The 16,419-nt window shown below is 46.0% G+C and overlaps 1 protein-coding gene across 1 annotated transcript in view; it reads left to right on the top strand.

Moving 5' to 3' along the window:
- The window catches only part of SLC6A2 (solute carrier family 6 member 2), an 821,078-nt gene that overhangs the window by 223,056 nt on the left and 581,603 nt on the right, over nucleotides 1–16,419 (top strand). Inside the window, exon 4 of the mRNA XM_040328742.1 lies at nucleotides 6,322–6,559. Coding sequence (XP_040184676.1) covers nucleotides 6,322–6,559 — 238 coding nt within the window. The remainder of the gene's footprint in view (nucleotides 1–6,321; nucleotides 6,560–16,419) is intronic.

Below are 16,419 nucleotides of genomic sequence, written 5' to 3'. Positions count from 1 at the left end.
ACACAGAGTTTTAATGGTAAGAAACCAGAGCTTATATGTGGTTACAACTGTTACAATGACAAATCTCCGCCCCCCCTTACACAGTGGGGGGTCTTCAATACAGCTCCTTTGAAATAAAGATATTTCTTTGAACTAGTCAGTATCTAGCCGGTTCGGCACCGCATATAGAGAGATAATTATCACAATGAAGCAATCAGCATAATTAACATGAGCCACTTATCTAATCACAGTAACCAGTAAACACAGGGCTAGAACAATTAACATTTGAAACAGGGCTAGCTGCAGAAGAGTAAATACAATTAACAGCCTTAAACAAGCAGGGAGGATTAAACTGAAGCATATAGGTAAAAGTCCATCACACAAAGGTACCTCAATCCAATGGGTGCGGTTTGCTTGCATCCAGCAGGGTAAGTCTCACTGTCCAGGCTGTCCGTTGACGTCAAAAATTTTGATCGATCAAAAAAAATAAAGATTAATCAAGGAATTAATCTTTAATTTCCCCAGCCCTACTTAAAACAGAATATAATAAAGTGCATCCATTAATCTTCCATGAAAGTGAATCTACTGCCACCTCTTGGCCTCTACTGTGGTGTACCTTCACCCACCAAGAAAGCACACAAGCTGCTTGCCAGAGGCCTCGCATTGATGCCATACATGCTTAATACAATACTTCTAAATTAGCACAAAAAAATACAGAAAAATGACTCTGTCCTGTTCCATTTAGGCAGAGCAGACCTGAGGTGTCTGTGTGTAAGCAGACAGCGGAATCTGTCTACTCCTGGATGCCCATAGAGCAGATCAGGCTCTGCCCATGTCCGCTCTGCAAATACTGAGCGGACACAGATGTGTCATCCGCCAGCTTTTCTCCGATCAGCAGGGGATCAGCTTACAGATCTCCTGCTGATCGCAGCGTAATCTACCCTGTGAGAAAGGGGCAGGGGTGTAACTATAGGGGCGCAGGAATCATGACCGGGCCCTGTGCTGCAGGGGGCGGCCCCCCTCTAAATATGGCCGGTGGCAGCATAGGCGGCAAGGAGTACCAGTGCACCGTGCACATGGGTAGCTGGAGGTTGGGGGTGACTAGCAGAGCTCCATGCTCGAATATCGCACTGGCTGCTCTTTAGTTGTGTATTCCCACAACCTGTGTCCTTGGTCGGCTCATCTGCTCCGTGCAGCGCTGCTGAGTCTGGAGTCTGTCGTCCCCAGCCAGAGTCCTGCCCCCTGAGTCCAGCTCATACTGCACTGCATGCTTCTCCTGGGCAAACAAACTTTAAGCACGCAGGGCCGGCTCCCCGGAGGACACTGCAGGCTTGTCTGCCAGCCCCCCCAATTATACACAGATCATAACAGATCTTTCTCGGAGATATGCTGATCGCCCGTCCAGCACACTGGAGGGAGCCCAGGCCACCATGGCTGAGTTTCCAACCTGCAGCTTAGCCATGGTAAATGAGATTACCTGATTCCCCCACACACCATTGCATTCCCTCCTTCTCACATGGGAACAGGAAATCCATCTGCCCTGGGGAAAATGATCCCATCTCTCCTGAGGATAGGAACACCATCTCCCCTGGCAATGGGGACTCCTCTTATCTAGGGACCCCATCTTCCCTGGGAACCAGGACCCCACCTCCCCTAAGAACAGAAACTCCATCTATAGACCATGCTGGCTGGCAGGGCTGGCGTCAGCCACCCTAGGGTGCCATGATGGAGGAGGGGCAGAACACAGAGGAAATCTAAATCCCCAGCCATTTGGGGGGTGTACCAACAGGGGTCACTGGACACTGGACTGCCAGTTTCCCCCATCCGCTCGCCTGCTGGCTGCTGCTAGGGATCTGTCAGGACAGAGTGGGAAATTGGCTGGTAAATGTGTAATTTAATGGCCCCTTCTTTTTCTGAATTAAGAGTGCGTGATCTGTACTGATCACTGACTCTGTCCATTCATAACTGTGGCATATAGTAAACTGCGTTTACTATTCTTCCATTTATGAATGGACAGGAAGTCTGTACAGAGCTATTCCTGTCCATTCACTCTATGTAGCTGAGGCTGCAGAGAAGGAGCTTGGTGGCTGTGTCCTCAGTCTTCCTCTTTGTTTCAAAGATGGAACATCATAGGTCTGTTTAGACCTGATATCTAAACAACCGGGCTCCTAAATATGGGGGGGGGGGAAAGCTACTAATACAAGTGGAGAAACTACAGGGCTCACAAAGGTGGTACCTGTGACCGGTCCCTGGAGTTCCACCTCTGACTTGGAGGGAAGGGCCCCCGGCTGGGGTTCAGGGGGGTCCTTCATGGTTTCTTGCACCGGGGCCCTGAAGGTTCTAGTTACGCCACTGGAAAGGGGTATACGTGCTAGAGAAATAGAGGGAAGAAACTGCACTAAACCATGCTGGAAAAATATATTGATTGAAAAATATATGTGATCCCAATACTGAAAAACAAATGTATCTGTGAGGATGAGAAAGCTGCAAATCTGCTGATAAACAGTGAACAAAAGTAGAAAAAATATAGGTTGCGCTAACTGCAATTAATGTGCACAAAATATGAACAAAATAGTAGTGAATAATTGTCACTTAGTGCAAAATAAATGAATATAAGTAAATAAAAAACACAAAAGTAAATGTAATAGTCCAAGGAACTGAACACTGTAATATTGCATAGAGCAAAATTCAGTCCAGAAAGTCCAGAAAAAGCACAAGTGAAAATATTTAGTAAAAAATATTATGATAGACTCAAGAATTGAAACACCCATGTGAAAACAGTCTCTTCCGTATGCTGTAATTGCTTCACAAATAGAAGTTGTTTGAGAAAATCCACCACCGAGAGAAGTGCCTGCTTACCGGATCTCAATGACCCCCTATTACAGAGGATCAAAGACAGCCTTGAACAGATGCAGCTCACTCCACTCACATAGTGTAAAACCGTATAGGATTTATTTTAGAAAGGATAAAAAAAACACACTTACATCAAATCAATGGATAAACAGCCTTAAACCTGCAGTGCCGGCCGGTCGCCTGCAGGTAAACCTGTTCATGTTAGAAGGTGAAATGGGGAGTGACGTCTCCGCGCCGGAACCTTCTAACAGGAACGGGTTTACCTGCAGGCGACCGGCAGGCACTGCAGGTTTAAGGCTGTTTATCCTTTGATTTGATGTAAGTTTTTTTTATCCTTTCTAATATAAATCCTATACGGTTTTACACTATGGGAGCTATTTTTGTTGTCTTTTTGGTATGATTTATGCCTTTGGAGCCCATCGAGTCTGTGAGTGATTTGACTTGAACTACCATCATTCGGATTTGGCTGGAGTGGAGTGAGCTGCATCTGTTCAAGGCTGTCTTTGATCCTCTGTAATAGGGGGTCATTGAGATCCGGTAAGCAGGCACTTCTCTCGGTGGTGGATTTTCTCAAACAACTTCTATTTGTGAAGCAATTGCAGCATATGGAAGAGACTGTTTTCACACGGGTGTTTCAATTCTTGAGTCTATCACCAAATTTTCTTTTTACAAAATATTTTTACTTGTGGTTTTTCTGGACTTATTTGGTTCACATAACACCAATTTTCTCTATGCAGTGTGTTCAGTTTATTGGACTATTACATTTACTTTTGTGTTTTTATTTACTTATATTCATAAGTGCTAGAGAGCCTAGGTTTTTGTAGAAACCCTTCTTTTGTTTGGTATTGTAATGATTGCAGCCTGGTTGAAACCCCAAGGTGCTAGGTGGACTCTTGCTGCTCACACAAACCCTAATTAGACTTGTGTAACTCATGAGATAGTAACATTGAGGCTACTACAGAATAGGTAATGGACCAAATGATCAGACAGGGAGTAACTAACTTGCAATATACTAAACATGTGCTACGTTAGATGCAATATTGCAAACAAAATCTATGGCCCAAAACATGAATAAACACCAGAATAATGAAAGCTGCACAAACCGCAATTCTTCACAGCAAAGTTTCTGTGACTCAATCGGGATAACATATGCCTACATAGCATAATCTACATAAGACTCTCTTACAATAAATAGTTAATATGAGAATCACTACTTTAGTAAAATTGTTCAGAACATAGCTATTTGCATTTATTCTATTAAATAGTGTTTCTCATACTAAAGTTCAGGGTTCTCTGGTGACACAGGTGAACAGCTGGAGGTATCCAAGACCCAGGAATAAAGTGCCACCCAACTAGATCTGGAGTACTCTGGTAGCAGTCTGGCAGGGGCTCTCAGTAGCTTCTAAAGAAGCTGTGAAACACTAAGGTGGGGAGATTGGGACTTTAAATGAGGCTCTTCAACATGGTGATGGTAGATTGGATACAGATGTATATTTATTGAGTATAAGAAATTGGATAAAATGCATGTAAGCAAACAAAACCACATACAGAAAAGAACATTAAGGGTAAATGTCAATCCATACATACACACATAATATGTGCGTGTGTAAAAAATGTCATTGGTACATAATATATATCAACTTGGCATCAAATAAAATAACTTAATAACACATAAACAATCTCATATATATACACAACCATAAAACATCTGGGCAGCATGGATATGAGGGGTGAGCATATTAAAAACAGTAAAACCAAAATTCATTAGGTAGTGTAGTGTTGACCTGAAACTGCATCCCTATTGCCCGACGCGTTTCATGTATAAACACTCTTCAGGGGCGGATGCTGGGAATTATTTACAAAATATAATAATAAAAATAAATAGGTTTGTCAAATAGTGACGAGTCCCAGGGAAGGGCAAAATGGCCCACCATGAGTACTTACATAAAGTTCATGCAGTAAATTGTGGAGACTGTAGGGCCAGGGCCAATGAGGTAGTCTGTCCCAGAAGCAGAGGAATACTTGAGTCATGTGCTAGGTGGGGGCGGCACTGTATACAGGGACCCCCATCCCTTTGGAAGCATGATGTACAGGTAGCCATTGTAGGGAGTCGTGGTGATGAACCGTAATGGCTATCACAGAGGTTCTAGAAAGAGTGAAATAATCCATTGTCAGAATGTCATTATATGCTGACAAAATGGGCAGGATATTGTTATATATAGTGACCTCATAGTGACTTGCCTGTGGAGCTTCTGGAGGAGATGACCTGCTGCAATAAGGAGTATCATCTAAGGATGATAGCAACAAGACTAGGTAGGGGGAGGCGGGATACATCCGCCCCACACACGTGCACGCCGACTCAAATACCTACGTCACACTGGCATAGCTTAGGCTGGGAGGGGCTCTGATGCTGACGCCCATGTTTCCCTACCATGCCGGCCAAGATGGAATAACGTACGTTGGTGACGCCAAACAGAGTAGCTTCTGGAGAAGCTGTGTGCTATTAGGCTGCTGCATGGGTGTCCGCATGCTGGTTTTGACAGTGGAGGGCCTCTCAACTGGCTGCAGATCTTCTGTCTCATCAGGTGGTGGCCTCTCTAAACTGCTTAGAGAGCAAAGCCAAGGAACTTATACTTTCTGTGCCCATCCAGAAATCCAGGGGATTGTGGAGTTGAAGATGCCTGTGCCTGCCTATGAGAATGAGTAAATGGGCACACTGCAACACTACCTTTACAAGCAAGGTAACCCACAATGTGGTTATTTTTTTGCTGTTGCTGATAAAAGAGAACTGGGTAGAATGAGTACTTTATACAAGATAAAGGAAAAGTGAAGAACGGAATGTTTCAGCTGCAGGATATCTCTATGCATTGAATGTAAAAGTTAAAGAGGTTGTAAAGTTACAATTATTTTTTCCTAAATAACTAACTTTACATTAGTGCAGTCCTCCTTCACTTACCTCATCCTTAGATTTTGCTTTAAAATGTCCTTATGTCTCTAAAAAATCCTCACTTCCTGTTCTGTCTGTAACTCCACACAGTAATGCAAGGCTTTCTCCCTGGTGTGGAGTGTCGTGCTCGCCCCCTCCCTTGGACAACAGGTGAGTCAGGACACTTTCTACGTTGCAGCTAGCGAAAGGAGCTGTGTGTTAGTGGGCGTCCTGACTCTCCTGTAGTCCAAGGGAGGGGGCGAGCATGACACTCCACACCAGGAAGAAAGCCTTGCATTACTGTGTGGAGTTTCAGACAGAAGAACAGGAAGTGAGGATTTCTCAGAAGAAATAAGGACATTTAAAAGCAAAATCGAAGGATGAGGTAAGTGAAGGAGGACTGCACTAAAGTAAAGGAAGCTATTTAGGAAAAAATATTGTACCTTTACAACCCCTTTAAGTAAGGAAACATGTGTATTGTTGTTCTGATTGTTAATATTAGGAAAATTGTTGAATGAAATGTAGTACAAATTTGTCTTACATGTCTTATGTTTTTTTTACAGGTGTTGGCTACACTGTGATATTAATAGCACTCTATGTGGGCTTCTACTACAATGTCATTATTGCATGGTCATTATACTATCTGGCATCTTCCTTCACCTCTGAGCTTCCTTGGACCACATGTGGGAATGTGTGGAACACTCCAAATTGCACTGACCCAACTGTTCTCAATGGTTCTCTTTTTGGAAATGGAACAAAATACTCAAAGTACAAATTAACTCCAGCTACACAGTTTTATGAGTAAGTTTTCTTTAAAGAGATATGTTTATACTGCTTGTGCTTTGTTGACATTTAGTACAGACTTCAAGATAATAAAACTATACTGCATATCATGTCACCATCCCAAAGCTGGTATGAACAGATGGCTGTCTGACTTTCCAAGGAAAGATACACAGACAGACATATGCATAAAGTGTTGATGTTTTAAGTCTCACAGAGTACAATTTGCTATGGAAAGCCTTGTGCTTTCCATTGCACAAGGCTTTCCGTTTCTTCACAGTGCATATGACGATGACATATATGTTTAATATCTCCTAAACCTTGCAGGTTTAGGAGATATTTAGAGTACCTAAAGGCTGTAGGTTCAAGTGGTGTAACTATGTTTACAACCACTTTAAATAATCAATTAAAAGATCAGTATAACAATATAACATATTTACCCTTCCAAAATGGCTGCTGGCTCACAATGGTTGTTACCAGAGTCCCCTAAGATGGCTGCCTTTCCCAAAATGGTGACTGGTGAGGGAGGAACTTGCGTCCTTAAAATTTCAGAGTATGAGGTGTTATCAAGTATGATGGATAAAGTGTGTGTGGGTGAAAGTTTCAAGAGTGATGAGGTATATAAAGTCTGATGCCGCGTACACACGACCATTTTTAATGGTCTAGAAAAAACAATTTTTTTTTCAATCCGATTCTTGTCAAGCCTGCCTTGTCTACACACAATCGTGAAAAAAAAATGCTCTAGCAAAGCGCGGTGACGTACAACACGTACAATGGCACAATAAAGGTGAAGTTCCATTCGGATGGCGCCACCCTTGGGACTGCTTTTGCTGATTTCGTATTAGTAAAAGTTTGGTAAGAGACGATTCACGCTTTTCAGTCCTCGTGCTTTTCAGTCTGTTACAGCGTGACAAATGTGCTATCTCCATTACGAACACTAGTTTTACCAGAACGAGCGATCCCGTCTCATAACTTGCTTCTGAGCATGAACTTTTTTTTCATGCCTTTAAAGCCTACACACGACCGTTTTTCACGACATGAAAAACGACAACGTGAAAAACGACGTGAAAAAATAGAGCATGAAAATAGAAAATGCTCTGGAGCCCACACACGATCGTTTTCAATGACATTAAAAAAATGAAATTTTTCACGTCGTGTGTACGCGGCATGAGGTGTGATGTGTATGCAGTGATGAGTGAGATGAGAACTGTAAAAAGTGTCCTAATGGCTTCCTGCCATAATCCTATATACCATTTTGGACGATAAGTTCATACAAATTATAATAAGCCAAGTCCAGAAGGTGTAAATTCTTTCCATTGGTTGATGCAGGTAATAATTGGCTTCCTTGTAATTCTGTTGTTTGATTAGTCACTGCCTCTTTTAACCACCAAGTGTCATCAGATGGCAGAAATATTTTTTTTCTGAATTATCCTCATACTGAATTATTCTCACAAATGATCTGTTGTAAGAATGTCAATTTTCTCATGGTGCAGGCGTGACCATGTGATATTTCTAACATATATCTTTAAGGTTCAGGAGATCTGGTAAAGCTATTTGAATGAGTATACAAATTATATTGATTAGCAATAAATGTTATACATATATACAGTATGTACTGTGTGTGTGTGTGTGTGTGAGAGATGTAGCACCAGGGCCACTGATAGGCCAGCACAACTGGTCCTGTTGTACCGGGCCCGGCCAGCAGGGGGGCCCGGGCAACCTGAACAGATGACTAATTAATGTCCCGACCAGCGTGTCCTCTCTAGTGCCGTCCCTGGCGCAACGGAGTGATTCCCCCCCCCCCCCATGAGAGAGAAGTAACAGTGAGGCGAGCAGCGGTGGCAGAAGACTAAAAAGAGGCAGCTGGCATCGCATCTGACTGGAATAGTTTGTGGACACTCCAGTCCAGGCAGCAGCAGGATCAGGGAGGAAGTGACTTCTGGGGCCCGGCTAACAATTACACAGGTGTGTTTTTGCTTGGGGGATTCAAGATCTACTGCAGCAGCATCTCTACATTATGGCATGGGTGGCACTGCCTGCAGCACAATGTGGCATAACGCACGTGCTGCCTGCAGCGACAGTGCCATCCATGCCGACAATGCCATAATGTGCTGCAGACATTGGCACCCATGACGCTAATGCCATAACGCATGTGCTGCCTGCAGAGACCTAGTGCCACCTATGCTGCCATTGGCGGCATGGGTGGCAGTGTCTGCAGCACAATATGGCATTGGTGGCACTGTCAGCAGGTAGCACATGCGTTATGGCATTAGCGTCATGGGTGCCACTGTCTGCAGCACATTATGGCATTGGCGGCATGGGTGGCACTGTCTGCAGCACAATGTGGCACTGTCTGCAGGTAGCACATGCGTTATGGCCCATAACGCATGTGCTGCCTGCAGAGACAGTGCCACCAATGGCGTAATGTGCTACAGTGCTGCCAATGCCATAATGTGCTGCAGAAAGTGACACCCATGCTGCCAATGGCATTATGCCATTGGCGGCATGGGTGGCACTGTAGCACAATATGTCATTGATGGCATGGGGGCACTGTCTGCAGTACATTATGGCATTGGCGGCATGGGTGGTATTGTCTCTGCAGTACATTATGGCATTGGCATGTCCCACTGTCAAGTCGCTGGGCCAGGAGCAGGACCAGTGGTGGAGCTGAAGGGGGCCCCATCAGGTAGGCTGTTCCATGAATCCTATCAGTGTCCCTATATAGCACCCTGGAGTTTGGGCAGGGTTGTTCCTCACAAATTTACTTGCCATGAGTAGTTATCCTGGTTGATTGCTAGAGATCTATTGATTTCTCCCTAAGTTTGGCCTTGTTGCTCTCTTTTATGAAAGAAGAGGGCCTATTTTAACATGCATGAATCGCAGGGTGATACTGCGAATGCACCTATTGGAGATGTGCCAACGCCCCGATATTGCAGGAATTTGAGTGAAAACTATTAGATTGGGCTTTAAAGGCACACAGTACAATTTGTATAGAAAAAGCTATAAATTTATTAATATGAAATATCATAGAATCAAACAGACGTAAAATCAAAATTTAGAAATTAAGTCAGTAATTGGTACTACAAGGGTAATAACAACAACTATACAGTCTTATTATACACAAGCTTCGTTAAGAAAGCACAGTTAAAGATACAATCGTGTGTTGTATGTCCCAGGTAGTAATCCGGAGGTTAATGGAGGGCTTGCTCTACATGTTACGCGCTTAGCGCTTCCTCAGGAGCATAGATATTGCATAAATAGGCCGTGTTGGGAGTAAACAAGCAACGATTATGTGTTATCCCCACAGTGGCTGGGTATACCGTTAGTATTGATCCAGCCTATTGTAGGGGTATTGTCATAAACACAAAACTATAAAAGTGATGGTGTTGGAGCAGTCAATTGCTGTTAAGCAATAGAGATTCAAATCCGGGGGTGTACAGGCGCGGTGGTTCAGTGCTAAATAAACTGGGCTAGGCACAAGTAGGTAGGTAGGTAGATCTACCAGAGCAGTCTATAGATCCTCAGTCAGTAGAGCAGAGGAAAATATATAAGACTGGCAAAGCAGAGTCCTGAAGGCCCAGATAGCACAAGAATCCGCGCGTGTCCCCGATGGAGAGAATGACGCCAGAGAATTTGAATCTTTATTGCTTACCAGCAATTGACTGCTCCAACACCATCACTTTTATAGTTTTGTGTTTATGACAATACCCCTACAATAGGCTGGATCAATACTAGCGGTATACCCAGCCACTGTGGGGATAACACATAATCGTCGCTTGTTTACTCCCAACGCGGCCTATTTATGCAATATCTATGCTCCTGAGGAAGCGCTAAGCGCGTAACATGTAGAGCAAGCCCTCCATTAACCTCCGGATTACTACCTGGGACATACAACACACAATTGTATCTTTAACTGTGCTTTCTTAACGAAGCTTGTGTATAATAAGACTGTATAGTTGTTGTTATTACACTTGTAGTACCAATTACTGACTTAATTTCTAAATTTTGATTTTACGTCTGTTTGATTCTATGATATTTCATATTAATAAATTTCTAGCTTTTTCTATACAAATTGTACTGTGTGCCTTTAAAGCCCAATCTAATAGTTTTCACTTAAAAACCCTTGTTGCTCTCTTTTCTACCACTAGATGGTCGGGTACTTGGTAGTACAAGATACGAGAAGGGCAACGCAAGGTCAGGTTATGGGTATATGGGGTATCTCAGCCAATGGGCAGAGGTTTGCTTGAATCCCTTGACCTGCTAGGAGAACCTATATATTTGGGTGAGGTCAGGTGATCTGTGCCACCTGGATGGCTGTCTGGGTGGACATGTGTTGTATTGCCTGGGTTGCTAGGCTATAGATTAAGCTTATCCTGGGCACATCTGGCTGCTAGGCTGTCTGAGGGCCTATCCAGAAGCAAGAGAGCAGTGCAGGGTTGGGACTGCGGCTTGCAGTGCAAACAGAACTGCCAGTTCTGCTGGCCTACTGCCAGTTCTGCCAGCTGGAGAACCTGTCGTTGTCAAGGTAGAGGGGAATCTGTTGTCTGTAATGGACTATCTGCCTTATTACCAGGAACCACAGTGAGTAACTTAAGCAAGTAACCGAGTAGTATTCTCACCAACTGGGGCCAGTGAAGAATCTGGAAACTTTGTTGGGAATCGGGCCAGGGACCCAGCCAGCGGAGGTGATGCTTGCAGAGCAGCCTTGTGTGTCAAGTCAGGGACCAAGCAGGCCAGTGGGGGGGTGAAGATTGAGAGGTGTCCAGAGTGGCAAGCTAGGGACCCAGCAGAGAAGCGGGGGTGACGCTTGAGGGAGATTGGAGAAGCTCAAGTGGTTTAGTGGAAGTGAATCGGTGGGTCTAGTGAGAGACCAGGAGCTCAGTGTATTGAAGATCTACAAGGAGTGATTGTAGTGAAAGTGAAGGAACTTAAGCAGGGCCGGATTGGCCTATCGGGATATCGGGAGATTTCCCGGTAGGCTGCCTGTCCTGTGGCCGGTTTCAGTTGCGGGGCTGCAGTGCTCCCTGTCTCCTCTCTCCTGCTCCTGTGTATCACCACTGAGCTGGCTGGCTGGGTCTGTGTTTCGTGGTAACACTGTAACACGGTCCCGCCCCCCTAGACCGGCTCATGTAATAGTAGATAGAATCAGTGTTCAGCCTATCACACGAGGCGGTCTAGGGGGGCGGGACCATGTTACAGTGTCACCGCCGAACACAGACCCAGGCATGCCAGCTAGCTCAGTGATGATACACAAAATAAGAGGGGGAAGTATGATGCACTGAACTGTTAATCATATTGCCCCCTAGCAGCCTGCAATGCAGAGTGGCTGGAGTGTCAAATTGCTCTGACTGCTCTTTGATTTCATGCTGATTTAGTGGGAATTTGCCCTAAAATGGAAAGAGGGGGTGGAAGGTTAGAGACATAAGGGGAGAGAGAGAGGGGAGGGTGGGTGGGGTGTGAGACAGTGATGGAGGGGGTGGGGTGTGAGAATGTGATGGAAGGGGGTGGGGGTGAGACAGAGAGGTAGGGGGTGGGGGTGTGACAGAGAGGGAGGGGGTGTGACAGAGATGGATGGGGGTGGGGGTGTGACAGAGATGGATGGGGGTGGGGATGTGACAGAGATAGATGGGGGTGACAGAGAGGAAGGGGGTGAGACAGAGAGGGAGGGGTGGGGGGTGAGACATGAGGGGGTGGGGGGGGTGAGACAGAATGGGGGTGACAGAGAGGGAGGGGGTGGGGGATGAAACAGGGGGTGACAGAGAGGAAGGGGGTGAGACAGAGAGGGAGGGGGTGAGACAGGAGGGGGTGACAGAGAGGGTGGGGGTGAGACAGAAGGGGGGGGTGACAGAGAGGGAGGGGTGGGGGTGAGACAGGAGGGGGGTGACAGAGAGGGTGGGGGTGAGACAGAAGGGGGGGGTGACAGACAGGGAGGGGATGAGACAGGAGGGGGGTGACAGAGAGGGAGGGGTGAGACAGGAGGGGGTGACAGAGAGGGTGGGGGTGAGACAGAAGGGGGGGTGACAGAGAGGGTGGGGGTGAGACAGGAGGGGGGGGTGACAGAGAGGGTGGGGGTGAGACAGAAGGTGACAGAGAAAAAGGGGGTGGGGTGAGACAGGAGGGGGGGTGACAGGGAGGGTGGGGGTGAGACAGAAGGGGGGTGACAGAGAGGGGGGTGACAGAGAGGGAGGGGGTGGGGGGTGACAGAGAGGGAGGGGGTGGGGGTGACAGAGATGCATTGCACACAGTCAGACAGCACTGCCATTCTCACTGGTGGCACAGACAGAGGGAATGGCATGTGCTGTGTGTGTGCACGGACCGAGTGTGAACCTGGTTCCTTGATTCCTCCGTGTTCCCGCCGTGCAACGTCATATACAGCCCCGCCCCCTGGCCGGGGAGCTTTGATAGACAGATCACCCGTCCAATCCTAGTGACGGGTGATCTGTCAATCAAAGTCCCGGGACCAGGGGGCGGGGCTGTATCTTTCAGCGAGCGGCGGGGAACACGGCTATTGAAATGAAAGCTGTTATCTCTGTTCCCCCCGCTGCGCTCTGTACACCTGGGCGGCTCTCTCTCTCTTCCCCCTCCGGCCTCGGTGATCAATGGGAGAAGGACTCCCATTGACACACGCTCCCTGCTCCCCCCCCCCCCCCCTGACTCCCAGGCAGCCCTTCCTCGCCAGACCTCAAAATCCACTCGCAAAATGCGAGCAGGCGAGTGGATTTTTGAGGTCTGTATATATATATATATATATATATATGTGTATGTATATATATATATATATATATATATATATATATATATATATATATATATATATATATATATGTATATATAAAGCCCTGTGTGCTTTCATATCTGTCTTATCTATATATAATACACTCTTCAAATGTGCATTAAAATGTACGGTTTTCCCTTTCATGAACAAGAAAATAATGACGTTATACTGTTAAGCTGGTATAATAATGCTGTGGGGCTGGTATGAATTTTTTTCCAGGACTGGTTTGGTTTTTATTCCCAGTCTGGCCCTGCTGTTAAGCCTTCTGTTTGGAACTGTTATAGCCAGATTCAGGTAGACGTGCCTAACTTTAGGCAGGCGTAGCGTATCTCATATACGCTACGCCGTCGTAAGTTAGAGAGGCAAGTACAGTATTCACAAACAACTTGCGTCCTAAGTTACAGCGGCGTAGTGTAAATGTCCCGGCGTAAGCGCGCCTAATTCAAATGTGGAAGAGGTGGGCGTGTTTTATGTAAATTAAGCATGACCCCACGTAAATGACGTTTTAAACGAACGGCGCATGCACCGTCCGTGGACGTAACCCAGTGTGCATGCTCCAAATTAGGCCGCAAAGACTCATTGGTTTCGACGTGAACGTAAATTACGGCCAGCCCCATTCACGGACGAGTTACGCAAACAACGTAAAATTTGAAAAATTTGACATGGTTCCGGCGTCCATACTTAACATTGGCTGCGCCATCTTTTTGGTGGATTATCTTTACGCCTGAAAACGCCTTATGTAAATGGCGTATCTTTACTGCGACGTGCAAGCGTACGTTCGTGAATAGGCGTATCTCGCTGATTTACGTTTTCTAGGCGTAAATCAGTGTACACGCCCCTAGCGGCCAGCATAAATAGACAGCTAAGATACGACGGCGTAGGAAGACTTACGCCACTCGTATCTTAGCAACATTTAAGCGTATCTCAATTTGAGAATACGCCTAAATATACGACAGCGCAGATTCGGAGTTACGACAGCGTATCTACTGATACGCCGGCGTATTTCTACCGGAATCTGGCTATTAGACCGTTGCCATTGGAGACATTCATATACATGCAGATGTGGCGTCTTGTTAGATGCTTTTCCCTGCATGGCTGTCCTTCTATTGAAGTCTTGGAGTCTGCCAATTAATCTTGCAAGTACCTAAGGGTGTCCTGGTCCTAACCCTCTCTCCCCCAAAAAGGTTTGTTAAGAGAAATAAACTTTTGTTTGCATCCAAGAAGTGTCTGGCGCACAATAACATTAAATATACACCCACCATGCTTCACAACCCACTACATACAGAAAGATGTCGGCTATCCCTGGCCCTGGAGGTTCTCATTAGATCAAAGGAGGCCTGGGACCTTGAGCTATATAGATAATTCTCTAAACACAATGGCCCAGATTCACAGAGAGCAGGGCGCACATTACGCCAGACGTAAAACTTATGTGTATCTCGCGTAGCATGTGCCGGCCACCCGCACGTTCGTGAATAGCCATATTTCCCTCATTTGCATATTCGAATGGCTACACAATGGGAGCGGCACCATGCGCCCAGCCTAAATGTGTGCCCACCCTACGCCGGCGTGAGCAAGCTACATCAGCGGGGTGTAGCCTGGTTTTAGGCGCATGTCTGTTTGTGGGTCTGGCGCACAGATACGACGACGCACATTTGCACTTACTTGTTATACGTCGGCGTAAGTGCTTTGTGAATCTGGGCCAATGATTTGTGTATTTTAAACCATTTCTACATATGGGATATTTCTAACTCAGATTAATACATTTACCCAACGATATTCTTACTATGCCAGCAAACAAGAAAAATCATAACTTGCCTCTATTTCATAAGATATAATACATAATAATAAACTGTTAGATATATGCAGAGATGGTACAATTCTCAATAAAATATTGTCCTAAACATATAACAAAAATGCAATCATTACTTTTAGGCATATTATGGACCATGGAGATTGAACATCAATATTTATAATATTCGTAGTGGGATCTTTTTTACATACTGTCAATATATAGCTGAATTCCTAAATGGTTCAGGAATTTGGAGGAGGCAATATGGATATTTACTAGCTTTGTCTGTTTACCAACTCTAAGGCCCTATGCACACGGGACGCCGGTGCAAACTGAACGCATGTTTTTAAAGGCTAAAACCAGCGTTTAGAAACTCCTGTTTTGCCGCGATTTTAGCAGCGTTTTACTGCGTTTGCGTCTATAAGAGTTTAGTTAAGAAGCATCATAAGACCCTCACGTCACCTGCCACAAGTTGTGAATTGTCCACTTGCCATGTCACCTGGCCACGTTACCTGCCACAAGTTGTGGATTGTCACCTGGCCACATCACCTGGCCACATCACCTGGCCTCGTCACCTGCTACAAATTGTGGAGTGTCCACTTGCTACGTCACCTGGCCATGTCACCTGACCACGTCACCTACCACAAGTTGTGGATTGTCCACTTGCCACGTCACCTGGCCATGTCACCTGCCACAAGCTGTGGCTTGTCCACTTGCCACGTCACCTGGCCATGTTAACTGGCCATGTTACCTGGCCACGTTACCTGACCACTTCACCTGCCACGTCACCTGGCCACGCCACCTGCCACAAGTTATCTTTTGTCCACTTGCCACGTCACCTGGCCACATCACCTGCCACAAGTTGTGGATTGTCCACTTGCCACATCACCTGGCCATGTCACCTGGCCACATCACCTGCCATGTAACCTGGCCACGTCACCTGCCACAAGTTGTGGATTTTCCACTTGCCACATCACCTGGCCACATTACCTGCCACATCACCTGGCCATGTCACCTGCCACAAGTTGTGGATTGTCCACTGGCCAAGTCACCTGGCCACATAACCTGCCACGTCACCTGCCACAAGTTGTGGATTGTCCACTTGCCATGTCACCTGGCCACATCACCTGCCACACGTTGTGGATTGTCCACTTGCCACGTCACCTGGCCATGTCACCTGGCCACAAGTTGTGGATTGTCCACTTGCCACGTCACCTGCCACGTCACCTGGTTACATCACCTGCCACAAGTTGTGGATTGTTCACTTGCCATGTCACCTGGCCACATTACCTGCCATGTCACCTGGCCACAAGTTGT

This window comes from Rana temporaria, chromosome 11 (genome assembly GCF_905171775.1).
Source record: "Rana temporaria chromosome 11, aRanTem1.1, whole genome shotgun sequence".
Taxonomy (NCBI): Eukaryota; Metazoa; Chordata; class Amphibia; order Anura; family Ranidae; genus Rana; species Rana temporaria.
Note: the sequence above shows the minus strand (reverse complement) of the source record. Positions and strands in the feature narration are given on the sequence as shown.